Raw genomic sequence first — 15,071 nt, 5'->3', positions numbered from 1 at the left:
AGGGAAAAAACGATTTGTGCACTGTCTGTAACCCATATTTCTTTTACGTTATCATAAAAGAAACTTATTCTTTTACGATATAAAAACCAAACAATACATGTAGTCTGTTTGTCTTGGGGATACTGTTAAGGGGTGATAATATGCAATCATTGATTCTAATGTTGATCTTATAGGGAAATATTTTCTTTAAATGTAGATAAATGCTATTTGCACGTTTGCCTGACTGCTGTCTAACTTAGTCTGTCATGCCTTGTCTGACTTAATTTGTTCTGACTGTTAAAGGTTTTCAAAATAGAAAAATCCAGGTGTTACGAAGAATTGCATGAAATTTACGTTATTGATGGAGAATATCTCTTTTTCATGGATGAATGAAGGAAACCCTGTCAATGGCTGAAGCCTGTTAATAATTTTTTGTCTTATGCTGTTGTTTGTCTTTGTTGGTCAACTTTTACAAGATTTACTTTAAGTTAGTATATTATCTCTGCTTTAAAAAAAAAAAAAAAATCATGCTGTTTGCCCCTATTTCAGCCTGAGAGCAGTTTGACTAGGCTCCATCAAGTTGTTCTTACTTTTGCTTTGCATTCTGTCTCTTCCCAAGTATGCAAAACAGGTTTTGGTAGAGTGCTATGAGCTTGTTGATAGCATTCCTCAAATAGCATAAGTGTGTGCAGTCCCAAATAGCTTTGTGTAAGATGTTCCCCATCCAGTAGAGTTAATTGCCAAAGTGTAATTTTTCAGCATCTGGTGTGAGCTATTTTGCTTGCCTGCATGGAACAGATTTAACCACTGAGAAGTTTTCTCCAGCTGGTGGCAGAAATAATGAAATACTTGTAATCAATAGGTCTCTAATAGGTTGAGGCTCCCGCTGGGGAGGGCATTGCTAAGTTTTTCACAGCTAGAAGCCACTCTCTGTACATCATTTCAAAGCCCAGAGAGGTGTGAGGCCTGATGTGGGGGGAGTGAAAGGAGAAATTTCTTCCTAAAGAAATTTCAGCTTCAGCATTTTAGCGTTAAGGTCTTCTGAATATGGGGTTGTTGTAAAAGTGGTTGCATTCATATGTAATTTCACTGCAGAAATACAAATTAAATGGCAGCCCTTGTTAAAACAAGGGCATTTTCTTTTCTGAATCTCGGCAAATCAGGAAATAGAAAAAGAAAAGCGCAAATTCACTTTACAACTTCAGCTTTTTCCTTTAATGTTTACATTTTGTGTTTTTAAAAAAAATCCAGATTTTACAATATTGAAGATAATAGTGGATACTGTTCTTTTGCTTTTTTTGTACTGTAAAACATTCACATCTATCATAGGAATGTCATAAGGGTTACTATGTTGCATGCAATGGGCACTTTTTCACTGATGGCAGACGTAGAACCTCATTTAGATATGTATTGCTTGAGTTCAAGAAGTGGCTGTTTTAGTTTAAGCAGAAGAGGTTTATGGTACGTATTTGGCAAATCTGATTCCATGTAATGCATAAACATGCTGCCTGTAAATGCTGCCTTGTTATCACAATGCATAGAAGTGCTCACTCACTAAAATTTTTCTTCAGTCCTCCATCTGTAACAATTTTGCGTTAGATTTTGTCAACATTGCCTTCTGGTATAAAGAAATGTGAATGTGTTTCAAAGATTTGGAGATACCATTTTAAGGGTTATTTATTAATCAGAACAAAAGCAGGCAATGACACTAAATTGTTTTGGTTTGTTTTAAGGAAAAACATATTTATCCACAACAGCTGCTTGGAGGGAGGCATCATGATAAATATTACGTCAGTACAAAGAGTGTCATGCATCATTTTCTGGACAATCTGTGTGATAGGATAGTTGTTATAGTGACAGTGAAATAAATATCAATCTTCCCCCTCCTCCCCCCCCCTTTATTTTGTAAGTGTGCATCTAAGCTGTTTGCAGCCTATTCTTCTCTGTTTCTTTGCACATGAACATCTGTAGCATTTCTCTTAAAGCATTAAAATCACACATGTTCAATATGTTTGTTTTGTTTTTTTTTAAGCTGAGATGCAACTGTTCCAATTTATGTTTGTATTCACCACCACCCCCCACCCTGCAAGCCAACCTTGCTCTTAAGGTTGGCTTATCAGGAGTTACATGTCTGTGGCTGCTGTCTTCAGTGCGTGTAGTACAGTCTGTTCACTGATTTCAGAGGAGTCTTTCACCTGACCTGCTTCTCTGTCGAGATGCTAACCGTATGTGTTCAGAATACTGTTCTTTATTTGTGGCATGCTGTATCGGATCCAAATAGTGAGAAACTGTCCTAATAACTTACATTATTGACCCACAACAGATAAATGACATTGACTCTAGGTTGTTTTTTTTTTTCCATTCCCTTCTTTTTCCTTCTTTTCTTTGCCTTTTTTTGGTCAAGAGACCAAAGCAATTCGATATATGATTTGGCACCATCTTTGGTGCAAATACAGTTTTAACCAAGGAGGGCAATAGGAGATTTTCTCTAAATGTGCCTGCCGTTGTTTAAAAGAAGATTATACTTCTAACCTGACTTTGGTAACAGCCATGTTTTGCACCTGCTATATGGTAAATTACTTTTACAACATGTGAACGTTTTGTCTTAGGGTCTAAAGGAATTTAAAAATTTCTTCTGGAAAGGAACAAAGCATGCAAATGAGTTTATACACATGCTTCCATTTTGAATATTGCTACACAGAGTTGCACTGCATGTGAATTTGCACACAGGTTATTTTCTTCTCTATCATGAACAGAAAGCACAATTATTTCTTTAATTAGACTGAAAAGCTGCTACTTCATTCCTTATTAATTTATCAGTTTCCCCAGCCAGGCTCACATTTCCTTCTGACTAAATTTCTCATGTCAGACAGTTGTCACTGATGCTGGAAATGGTGAAGAGGTAAATAAGACAGCAGGTTTTAAAAATTATTTCAAGCAGGTTTGCAAATATCGGACATGCTTAGAGAGAAATGGCTCAAACCTTAGAATTCAAGTGTATGTCTGAGGTGCTAGTTGAGCCATCTCCAAAAATCAAGAGCTTTTGCAGTCAGCGATGGTGGTGTCTTCAGTTGCTTTTGTCAAGATCACTTTTCTTATTTTTCTCCTTCGGTTTGTTCATGGACTGCAGATTTTACATCTCCTAGTTAAGTGTACAGATAGCTGAAGTGGTCTGTCTACTGACAGCCACCAAATGGGCAAATACTATTCTTTCTGAAAAAGAAAAAAAGAAACCATAAACCAGTCAGCTTCCCTAATGATGAGTTATATAAGAGGGTTAAGTTAATCTCATCTTAAACTTCATCTTTCCTTTCTCTAATTCCAGTTCAGGGACAAGGTCTAGGTTCTCACTACTTGAAATGAAATCCTAAAATGGTATTGTCATTTTCCTAATCACCAGAACTTGCCATCTGTGTAATTGCAGGGGTGGGAAGGAGCCCTTTGCATAGGCTGCAGTGATCCATACATCACTCAGGAGCATTTGGGGAAATGACTCCCCTGACCAGGAGATCGCCTGAGCGTGGAGGTGTAGTCAGCCAGTGTAGCTGACCATAACACGCTCTGACTGAAATACAGAGACAAGTGGAATTGTTGAGAAACATTTCCAGTGATGAATGTCACCCCGGTGATGTACCTGTTGCCTATTATCAAGTTGGTTTGTATTTTATGATACCAGCCAGCCCAGTCTTAACTTTTGTTAAACTAGTTATACATAGTCCTGTTGTAGATATATCAGATATGATGAGGTGTTATACTTACTGAATGCCTGTCTGGCAGTTATCCAGGGAGCATTAGACAAAAATATGTTAAAAGCATGGCATGGCTTTTTAATGCACAAGAAGTAGGGCCTCATTTCATGAGCAGTGTTAAACCAATTGTGTGAAATGTCCATTAAAAGAGCATGCAGTAGAGGGTGGGATCAGATTTTGTCAGAACTTGTTAAAATGTGTTCAGCATGATGCAGTGTATGGGGCAATGTTTGGAGCAAATGATACATACAGCAAAGTAAGTGAAGAGAAGTGGTCCCCAGAGTTTTCTTTCCATTTCTTCATTTAGTGATCTTATCTTTCTGTCTGGTCCTCATTTGTGATTGTATTTGTATTTCTTCTCAAATTAGGACAATATTTGATTTCTTTATCATAAGATGCCTTCTTTATTACTTAGGGCTTCCCATTGTATGTGTGTCTGCTTTTTTTCCAGGAAGCCATTGTATGGATTGTTTCAATATAATTCCAGTATGATTGGACTAGAATCATTAGCCGATCCCTCGGATACCTGGGAAATTATAGAGACTATTGGGAAAGGCACTTATGGTAAAGTCTATAAGGTTGCCAATAAGAAAGATGGGAGTCTGGCAGCGGTAAAGATTCTGGATCCTATCAGTGTAAGTAAAAAATATTAAACTGTAACTTCATTGTTAATTTAAAAGAATTCTCAAAGAGAGAATTAATTGTTAATTTAAAAGAATTCTCAAACAGAGTTGAAATGTACATCAAATGTGTAGATATTGAAAGTGTCGTGAAGGGAACAATTTTGCAGAATGCATTGACAGGAAGAGTTTGTTACCAGCACCTGAAAGCTGCAACTTACGATTTGATCATCTTGTAGGTTATTTGAAGACAGCATTTGGCTAGTTTCTTTTTTAGGTCTATTTAATTCTTCTGGTACAAATTTAGATATCTGTGCTTGGAGCATGCAAATGATAAGAAGGCAAAGAGGCATTCCTTTTAGGGGCCTGCTATAGCAGGGAAAATACAAGATGCTGGTAATCTTAATGTTCTTACTTTATTCTGTATACTCCCTAAAAGAATTACTTTTCCCATCACAGAAGAACTGTGAACTTTAGGATATTTTATAGTTATCTTTTTTAAGTGGATAATACTGTGAGGCAATAGTTAAGATAAAAACAGGAGAGCACAGCCCAAATTCTCAGAGGTAGTTCTGTGCCAGCTCCAGTTTTAGTGGGTATTAAATGCCTAGCTTCCCTTGAGAACCAAGGCCCTAGTTTTCAATGGACGATTTAATTGGCAGCTGCTCAGGCTGGAGTTTGATCATGACAGCTGAGCTAAAATATTTACTAAAAAAAGTTACATTTCTGTCATCTGCCACTACTGAAATTCATCTTGGTTTTCTCTTGTATAAATCTGAAGAAGGTAATAAGTCAGATGATATCCTTTTTAGCAAAATGCAAAAAAAAAAAGGCAAATGCATGTAAGAGCTTAAATTTTCTAATAATTCCAGTCTGTGCTGAAACAAGGAAAGATTCAGTGCTTAAGTACTGTTCTGAGTTGCGGCCTGTATGCTGATATTAAACAGTATTTTGTAATTGTCACAGAATTCTTTCATTAACAAATATTTAGTAACATTTGCTTATTTCATGGGTTTTGTTTTGTCTTTCTTCAATTGTTTCTGGTGTATGTCTTTTCCTCATAAGAATGTCTTTATTTTTACGGATGTCCCTTTTGAGGTTTTGCGAAATTGTTCTCTGTTTGGTCCCATCTGATGACCATGGAAAAAAGAATGAATCAAAGGTTCATGTATTTACATTTAGCTTGCACATTAAAAATATGCATGTTTAAAAACAGATTAGAAAAAAATGCATGTGTAAATTTCTTATTTAGACAACTGAGCAAAGTTAAATATAATTTTTACTTTTCTGGTTAAGTATATTATGCACTAAAAGAATCCTTGAAGAACAACTGCTTGCTTTACACAGACTTCACATTTCTGTATGTAAAAAAGCAAAAGTGGCATGATTTAGTGTGGATTAAATTTACTGTATTGTGTGAGTACTTTCAGCTGCATTAAAGTAAAACCATTTAAAAGTACAAACTAATTAAAAAATGGTTCTTTTTATCCATGAGAGTTTGTTCTTGCTTTGTACAGACTTACTGTGTTTATATGTTCTGTATGTATGTGTTTTTTATTTAGGATGTAGATGAAGAAATTGAAGCAGAATATAATATTTTGCAGTTTCTTCCCAATCATCCTAACGTTGTTAGATTTTATGGGATGTTTTACAAAGCGGATCAATATGTGGGAGGACAGCTCTGGCTAGTACTTGAGGTAAAAACATTTTGATAACATTACATCTTAACTAGCAAATGTTGTTGGGTTTCTGTTTTTTATTGCTGGAAGAGTCACAGGCTTTCGTGATTCTCTGGCTGGGGCCATTAATCAAAGGACTGGTAATAGCTGATGTGTGGTAGCTTACTGTTGAAAATCACATCCAAACTTAAAGTTTTTTTAATAGGGAATGTCCTTGTATTTTATTTCTGTTCAAGTTGCTACATTCTGCCTCCAAAACAAGCAAATCCTTTTGATAAGAATCGTTTTCCTAAAAACAGCTTGGTTTTTTTTTTTTTTAAATTTTGTGTGTGTGTGTGTGTTGGAGGAAACATTAGATAAGAGATTTCTCTAAACTTATGGAGAGCTCAAGCACTTGAGGGGAATGCAAAAGATGATGAAGTAGTAACATGGAGGACAGTTAACAAACATGCTGCCTATTGCAAAAGCGAACAGAGAAAATGTAATGGGAAAGTCTGTTTTATGGTAATTTAAAACTTGAGGGTGGTTGTTGAAAACCTAGGAAAAGAAATGCCTTCTATTAGCTCTTCTTGTTCAGTGACAATCAGTATTGTTGTAATGAAAAATGTATTTTTGTGGTCTTGTTGCCAGTTAAGTGACTGCCAAAGATTGTTGTAAGTGAGGATTTCTTCTAGATCTTTTCTAGGCTTAATTCATACAGAGCTTTGCACAGACTGATGAGCAGTAACAGACTATTCAAACATTTCTCTCTGTTATAACAAGACCAGTAAAAGTTAGCATTCACTTTTTAATGACTGACAATTTTAGAAATTCCACTCCCTGTTCTTGAATGGTGAATGGAATCAGATTAGGGAATCTTTATTTCCACTTTTAAGTTGTGGAATCCCAACAATACATCTAACTTCTACATACTGCAGAATTATGTAGCTTGAATGAAAACTTTTGGATGGGTTTCATCTTAAATTTCAGTAACTATTGAAAAAGGAGCTTTTTGTTTTGGTGGTGTTTATTACTGTATGCATGCTGGCTTTGTGTTGAGTTGCGGCTTGGTTTCCCATTCTTTTTTAATACAAGTGTCATGTATCTGACAGATGCATCACGTGGTATTCCATATAACAAAATTTTGTAAAGCAAAATCGTGACATATTCTATGTAACAAAATTGAATGTAGAATTTGAGTTAGGTGTTTGTACAGACCTTATCAATTAAGTATGTTCAATTCAGCTTTTTTTTTGGTGTACATTATCCAAAGTTTTAAAGAAATTTGACATTAATAATATTGTGTTTTACTCATACGGATGTGGTGGGTTGACCCTGGCTGGACGCCAGGTGCCCACCAAAGCCACTCTATCAATCCCCTCCTCAGCTGGATGGGGGAGAGAAAATACAAGGAAAGGCTTGCGGGTCGAGATAAGGACAGGGAGAGATCATTCGCCAATTACCGTCACAGGCAAAACAGACTTGACTTGGGGAAATAAGTTTAATTTATTACCAATCAAATCAGAGTAGGATAACAAAAATAAAAACAAATCTTAAAACCACCTTCCCCCACCCCTCCCTTCTTCCTGGGCTTAACTTTACTCCCAAATTCTCTACCTCCTCCCCTGCAGCGGTGCAGGGGGATGGGGAATGGGGGCTGCAATCAGTTCATCACATGTCTCTGCCGCTCCTTCCTCCTCAGGGGGAGGACTCCTCACACTCTTCCCCTGCTCCAGCATGGGGTCTCTCCCACAAGAGACAGTCCTCCATGAACTTCTCCGATGTCAGTCCTTCCCACTGGCTGCAGTTCTTCACAAACTGCTCCAGCGTGGGTCCCTGCCACAGGGTGCAGTCCTTCAGGACCAGACTGCTCCAGCATGGGTCCCTGGCGGGGTCACAAGTCCTGCCAGCAAACGTGCTCCAGCCTGGGCTCCTCTCCCCACAGGTCCACAGGTCCTGCCAGGAGCCTGCTCCAGCGTGGGCTTCCCACGGGGTCAGAGCCTCCTTTGGGTGCATCCACCTGCTCCGGCATCGGGTCCTCCATGGGCTGCAGGTGGATATCTGCTCCACTGTTACCCTCCATGGGCTGCAGGGGGACAGCCTGCCTCACCATGGTCTTCTCCATGGGCTGCAGGGGAATCTCTGTTCCAGCGCCTGGAGCACCTCCTGCCCCTCCTTCTTCACTGACCTTGCTGTCTGCAGGGTTGTTCCTCTCACATATTCTCACTCCTCTCTCTGGCTGCAATTGTGCAGGTTTTTTTTCCCCCCTTCCTAAATATGTTATCCCAGAGGTGCTACCACCATTGCTGATTGGCTCGGCCTTGGCCAGCGGCAGGTCCGTCTTGGAGCCGGCTGGCATTGGCTCTATTGGACATAGGGAAAGCTTCTAGCAGCTTCTCACAGAAGCCACCTCTGTAGACCCCCCTGCTACCAAAACCTCGCCACACAAACCCAATAAAACAGATAAATTTACCAGACAAGGTAGACTATTTCTTGCATTGGAATTTACATGCAAATTTATGTATGCACAGCAGTTACTTTTTATATTATAAATTAATGACACTTTTTCAGTAAAGGGGAATATACAAAGTACTCAGACTTTGATCCCTGAGTCTTTGATGAAATATATTCATTGCATGTGTGACTTCCAAAATTTGTAATAAAAAGGTGGATTTTTTTTTTCCTTTAGGTACAATTTTGCCATGTTTACTCACTACAAGCGGGACCTTACTTTGATAAATGCCTAGGATGAGGAAGGGTAGCAAAAGTGGACACCCTAAATATTTTTATGATGATGCAGTTCTCGGATAGGTGTAGCACAGACAACTGTAAAGCAAACTTCCCTACTTTTCCATCTAAATGTGCATCAGTCCACTTGTTAAAGTATTACCATTAAGTATAAAGTGGTAGTGAAGTTTACAAGTTCATTTTGTCCCAGATCTTTGCTGGCTGTCAAGAACAGTGTCACTGACAGCTGCAGTAGTGTTTGTGGCAAACATTTATTTTCAGAGCCAGTCATTCATTTAACATATGCTACCAAACAGCTGTCAGTCTGTATCACTTTTCAGTCACAATCAGCTTGGTGTTTTTTTTTTAAGTGAGGGCATAGTTTTCTATATTTTATTTGCAGGCTAGAGATAAGTTTAGTACAGCCCATCTCAATAGAACATTTAGTGCAATGAAAGCAATAAACAAAAATGTTTGACTTAATGGCTTGTCAGCAAATGGTTAAGCATGGAAAGAAAAACATGCACTTTCTCCTATGAGGTGATTAAGTTCTCCTGTAAATACATTTGATGATTGATATTGAGCTGAATGCTCCCACCTAATTGATTTTTAAAAAATATATAAAATTCCCTACTAATGAATTAAAAAGTAAAGTCAAATTACTGCAGAACTCATCAATGTTTTCAGTGATGAAATTTTGCTTCAGGAACTTACAGACATAAGGGGTGTCTTGTTTGTCATGTGATCTGGTCCTTTCCATGAACTGAAATTTTTTGTCTAGTGAAATTTTTTGATGCAAGGGGAAGTTAGTAATAAATGAAGGAAAATATCGACATATCACAGAAATTAATGATTGAACTGGTACAAAATTCAAAAAAGCTATTTGAGAGATACAAAACTCGAGAGTTTGTAGAACTTCTGTTTTCATACCATTCTCCTGATTTACGCTGTAGTATTTTAAACTTAATACTGGTAACGTAAAATGAACTTGTGTTGAAACGCATGTGATTTCTGTATGGCAGAAACATTGGTAAGGGTGCTGGCTACAAAAACAGGTCTAGAGGGAAAAAAAATCAATGAAAGAAAGGCAATCAATTCTCCCATCTTTTTCTTTGTCGAACAATTGTGAATATTAAAGTAAGAAAAGGATAGAGAAAGAGGAGAAAGGAAAGAGGTGAATAGCTGCTTAGAAGGGCATGGACAGTAAACTAATCGTGTGGGTAAAAACATATTTACAAAGATTCTAATTTTACTTTTTCTCCTCCTCTTTTGATGTATGGCAGCCCATTAGTGGGAAATGCTTGCAAGAAGCTGCTTTTCTGGATCAGAATGTTTCATCTCAGTTGTTGGCAGCACATGCCATCAAATCTGAGTATAGAGATATGGCTTCTGTCTACTTTATATTGCCTGCCAGCAGGAGCATTGATGGAGTGAAAGTTTAAAATGACTGTAATTTGTTGCCTCCCAGTTACAAAGAGCATCAATCTTTTCTGTCTGGCCTTTTCTTTGCACAAAAGCAGTTTTTCAAAAACACAATGCATGTATTATTGTGAAAATACCCAAATAATGTAAATTGGACTTATAAATCCTCTTTTAACAGCAAAATACAGTCCTGTTCATAATATTTTGATTTTTAGTTACATTTTATAAATCACACTTCATAATCTTCGGTTTTTCACTTCCCTCCCCCACCCAGACTGCTGTGATTTATTATTAACATTGCTAATAAAATATGTTCTAAAGTGGGATGACAACATAAATAATTGCAAGGTAAAAATCTAGTTGTTCCCAGACTTGTGTTGTAGTGCAGTTTTGCACGGTATGTGTTTACAGCCTAAACAAGTATATTGAGTAACTGAGGACTTGTCTTGCTTTCCCCCCCGCTTGCAACTCCCCCCTTTGCAGCTGTGCAATGGAGGTTCTGTCACAGAGCTTGTCAAAGGCCTGCTGAAGTGTGGCCAACGGTTGGATGAAGCTATAATCTCATACATCTTATATGGTGCTCTCTTGGTAAGGATGTTCATTGGGCTTGTAATGACAGCAGAGGGTGCAATTTACTCATCTCAGACATACAGTTGCCATTTATAAAGTATGGTAATGTTGACAATATTATGTGGGTTATTATAGCAGCAGGGGTTGTATCAAGCATGTAATCCGGTGGACAGATGTTTCTATAGAGTATGTGCAGATTGTCTTCATTACATTCCCTAATAGTAGGGTAATTGTTTTTAAATAAGGGAGTAAACTTCTTTTTGTTACTGCTGGTATATAGGGCCTTCAGCATTTACACAATAACCGGATCATTCATCGTGATGTGAAAGGGAACAACATTCTCCTGACAACAGAAGGTGGAGTCAAGCTCGTTGACTTTGGTAATGACCACTTCCCATTTGTTTTCCTGATACATGCAGTTTAGCCAAAGGCATCTGTTTACTTTCCCCTGGGAAGGCAGAATGCCATAGTGAGAGATTTTTTCAGAAGGATACTCAGAATTATTTTAAGAAGGAAAATGGAGAAGGAACCTGATAACAGCAAGAATAAAAATTCTAGCCAAAAATCAGACTTTTAGCTTAAAAGCTTAAACATAATAATTAAAAATAGTTCTGAAGGTACCATTTTATTTACAAAGCTTTTTTGCATTTCACAAGGAATGTCAGTTTCAGGGCAGTTGTCCTACTAATTTAAATACAGATATTCTATCTTTTGCATATGAAAAGGAAACATTCTTCTCTCTGAAATGGCTTTCACTAGCCTTAAGCATATTTTTTCCCTCTGAGCAGAAGGTAAAATGGTCCCTTGGGTCCAAAACCCAACATCCATTTAATTTGTGATTATTGCTGTTAGATTTGAGCATTGCATAAGAAACGGGGGGCGGGGGGGAGAGGTAGATAGAAAGGGACTGGGCAATAGAATTTAACTCAGTTCAGCAATTTTTTTTTTCCTTTAAACATGCACTTAGAAAAATAAGGAAATGCTGTAGTCCCTCAGATATGTATGCAATGGAATGGACAATTTTATTAAAGGTAACAGAAACAGATTGTTAGTAATATGATTTATTAATGAAACCATATAATGCATAAGGTAATTGTCATTGAGAATAGTGTTGTGTGAATAATAGATGTTTGTTTAGCAGTGCATGAAGGTAAAGAAAAACGTTCACAAAATGAAAGTAATGTAAAACGGCGTGCCAAAAAATTCTGCAAATAGCAATATTTTTTTTTTAAATCCAAAAATATTAAATTTATGCAGTGGAAAGAAAATTTAATACTGATGTTGTCATGGTATTATAAATTTAACATAAAAATCTATCGAAGATGCTAAAGTAAGTTGGGAAACAGGAGACTCTTCATCTTCTAGGGACAGAAATTCATTATGTTGAATGTTAAAGGCAGCAATTAAAATAGTGCTGGGAGAAACATATGGCCTGAAGCAAAACTTGGAGTGAGTCCCTGACCTAGTACAAGGGAGGAAGATCCCTTCTCATTTGGGGGAGTTTTGGCAGTGTGATCTTTGTTTGTAACTACTCCATTCTGGGAAAAGTTGGCTTTTCTCCCCAGAGCAAAATGTTTTTATCAGATGTATCAAAGGCCTTAGCTGCAACGGAAGGTCAGCTTGGAGCTCTGGCTTCCAAAAGCAGATCAGTGTGCTGCAACTCCAAGTGCCACATTCAAGGAAATTGAGAATCCCAGCCTTTTTGGTGTCCCATGGGTCTCTCTGATTCCACATTTAGGATGTACGGGTTTTTTTCTACTTGTTAAGTTACAACAGTAATACTAGAGAATTACAACAACTATGACTACCTCAGAAAAAGACACGAGTTAAATCTCGAGTGTTTTCTAACGCTTAACAGTTAGGAAATGCCAAGAAATGCCCACATATCTATGGGCTTTCTGACTAAAGAAGCATTAGGCACCAACCTTTCATTAAGTTGCGATTTTTCCCCTGTAGCCCACTGCCATAGTCAGAGAAGGGACTCTGGGAAAGAATTAGGACTGAGTCACAGGTGATATTATTTGTAGAACTGTTTGTCTCATTTGTTGCAGAAAGTGGAAGATACATAGTGAAAAATGTAAGGAGTTCAGGAAGAGAAGGGACTTGCAGTTCAGACAGTTGAATGGCATCAAATTGGAGACTATTCTTGCTTCTGCCAGTGTTTCTCTGTGATGTTGGCAGGTCACTCACATCAGACTTTTTAGAAGTGACCACTCTGTTCCTCATTTTCCCAATAGCCAGTTTGAAACATCTTGTCCTCCTCTGCAGAAGAGCTAAGTGTTCTTGAACTGCAGCTGAGGTCTATTACAGCTCTACTTGAGGCATGTGGAGTACCTGAAAACTTGAAAGATCTCAGATTAAGTACCCAAAACCAGTGGATGCTTTGGATATTTTTAGGTTAATCCCTGGAACTAATAATCCTCTCCCATTTTGCAGGAATGTTAAGGAGATTCATTGTTTGATGAGGAGGGAAGGAGACCCGTCAAAAGGAAAAGATAATAATTTTAAATTTAGTATAAGATTGGATATAGTAAATAAGTAACTAGAACTCAAATTGATGGGGATAAAAAAAGTATTAAATGACTACCTATTCAGTGAACGCTATCCATTCTGTCCACAGAATGAGACAGAATCTTGAAGGAAAAATAAAAGTTACTTCATGTTCAAGGCTGTACATACGGATATTAGGTCACAGAAAAGATTACACAGATATCCTTAATTGAGGGGTTTTTTTTCCCTTTATTGCATGACTTTACAACTTGCTTTTTCAATGTAACACACATTTCTTCCCTCAACTGCTCTCAACAGCATGATATATTTGAATAAATGTTGGTCACAGTGTAAGTCGACCCCAAATGTCTGCAATTTATCATTCGTTTATGCTCATGCTCGCTCACTCTCTACCGCTGTCTCCCTCTCTCAGCTCTTTGGTATTCTGCACTGTTTTGGAGTGTCCATAGATAGCAGCTACAAATTAAGCTAGCTGTAGAGAGATCAGAGTTAAATGCACAAAGGCTTGCTGTAGGTCCTAGCCATTAACTGTTTCACAGCGGTACTCAGGAAATCACTGAAGGCTTGCAATCACACTGAAAAATGAAAAATAAATACAGAATTGAATCTTGGAGCCAGCAATCAAATTATTTAACTTATGAATTATGAGTCCCAATTTCTTATTTATTGGCATCAGGCAAGGTGTATTATATGTGTTTCTGCCCATTTTTGTCTCTGGGTAATGCCATAGGAGCAGACCACTGTGGTTTTTGTTTTTAAACAATGTTAATGTGAAATACGTTTTTAAGTCAATACTGGTTTTGTGTCAACTTATTGGAATGCTCCTGAACTCTACAATTCAATTATATGCTGACCAGAGCAGAGAAGAAGATTTGCTGTGAAAGTTCGTTCTGATTTGTTAACGTTGTTTGATTTCACTCTAGTTCTTTCTTCCTTTTTTCAGCTGTGCTTCAGTAGTCCAGCCCCAGTCAGCAAAGCACTGAAGCACAGGCTTTGTTTTAAGCATGTGCTTAACTCCCTAGGAACAGGCTGCAGTGTGAGCTTGAGCTCCCGTGCTTTTCTCAGTAGGGAAAGGTTTAAGCAGGTGCATAAATGTTTTGTTGAACAGGAGCCTCTGCAAATACTCTAGTGAACAAGTTTCCTGCCAGCAGTGTCCAAGGAGTAAATTTCTGAAACAGAAGTTTTAAAGTCACATCGTAATTTGAATAGTTCCTGTTTATATTCATGAAAACAGCAGAAAGAAGTCTGGGATATTTAGGTGCTAATTGAATTTTTGAGGTTGAATGAAAATGCTTCAAACTGAGAGCCATTCACAAAAAAGTCTTGTAGCAATTCTGAACGAAGAGAGCAAGCTGAAATTAATCAAAAGAATTCAGTACCAATGCCGCACCTACTTTGGCCAGGCATTCTGCAGCTGTACTCCCAGGCTTGGGGTTTGTTGTCCAGATTCTTGAAATAAACTGACTGAAATGACAGAATGAATTTGAAGCCGAGTTCTTTGGATCTGTTTTATTGCAGGTGTTTCAGCCCAGCTCACCAGCACACGGCTGCGTAGAAACACCTCAGTGGGAACACCCTTTTGGATGGCACCTGAGGTAGGCAAACATTCCTATCTGGGTTATCTCCATTCGTTGCAATGCACACTTTGTTGCCACTTCCACATAGTAGGAGAAAAGGGTAATTTTTCTTCCCTCCGGTATGGCTGTGTTTCTACTTTACATCTAGGCCCTTGTTCAGTATAATGAATGTACTATTCGAATATACAAAATGGATTTCTAATAATCTTCATTATTTTCTTCTCTGTAATGTTTCCATAAAAGTACAGATGACCTGCA

The 15,071-nt window shown here is 37.8% G+C and overlaps 1 protein-coding gene across 1 annotated transcript in view; it reads left to right on the top strand.

The window, feature by feature from the left end:
• MYO3B (myosin IIIB) overlaps positions 1–15,071 on the top strand; it is a gene marked incomplete at both ends in the record, with an annotated part of 209,195 nt that overhangs the window by 23,433 nt on the left and 170,691 nt on the right. The window contains 5 exon segments of the mRNA XM_082311465.1: positions 4,180–4,363; positions 5,911–6,045; positions 10,639–10,743; positions 11,006–11,105; positions 14,755–14,831. Coding sequence (XP_082167591.1) covers positions 4,180–4,363; positions 5,911–6,045; positions 10,639–10,743; positions 11,006–11,105; positions 14,755–14,831 — 601 coding nt within the window.

Source organism: Platalea leucorodia, assembly GCF_965183815.1.
Source record: "Platalea leucorodia genome assembly, chromosome: 5".
Classification (NCBI taxonomy): domain Eukaryota; kingdom Metazoa; phylum Chordata; class Aves; order Pelecaniformes; family Threskiornithidae; genus Platalea; species Platalea leucorodia.
The sequence above is the reverse complement of the archived record's forward strand: the minus strand, read 5'-3'. Positions and strand labels throughout refer to the sequence as shown.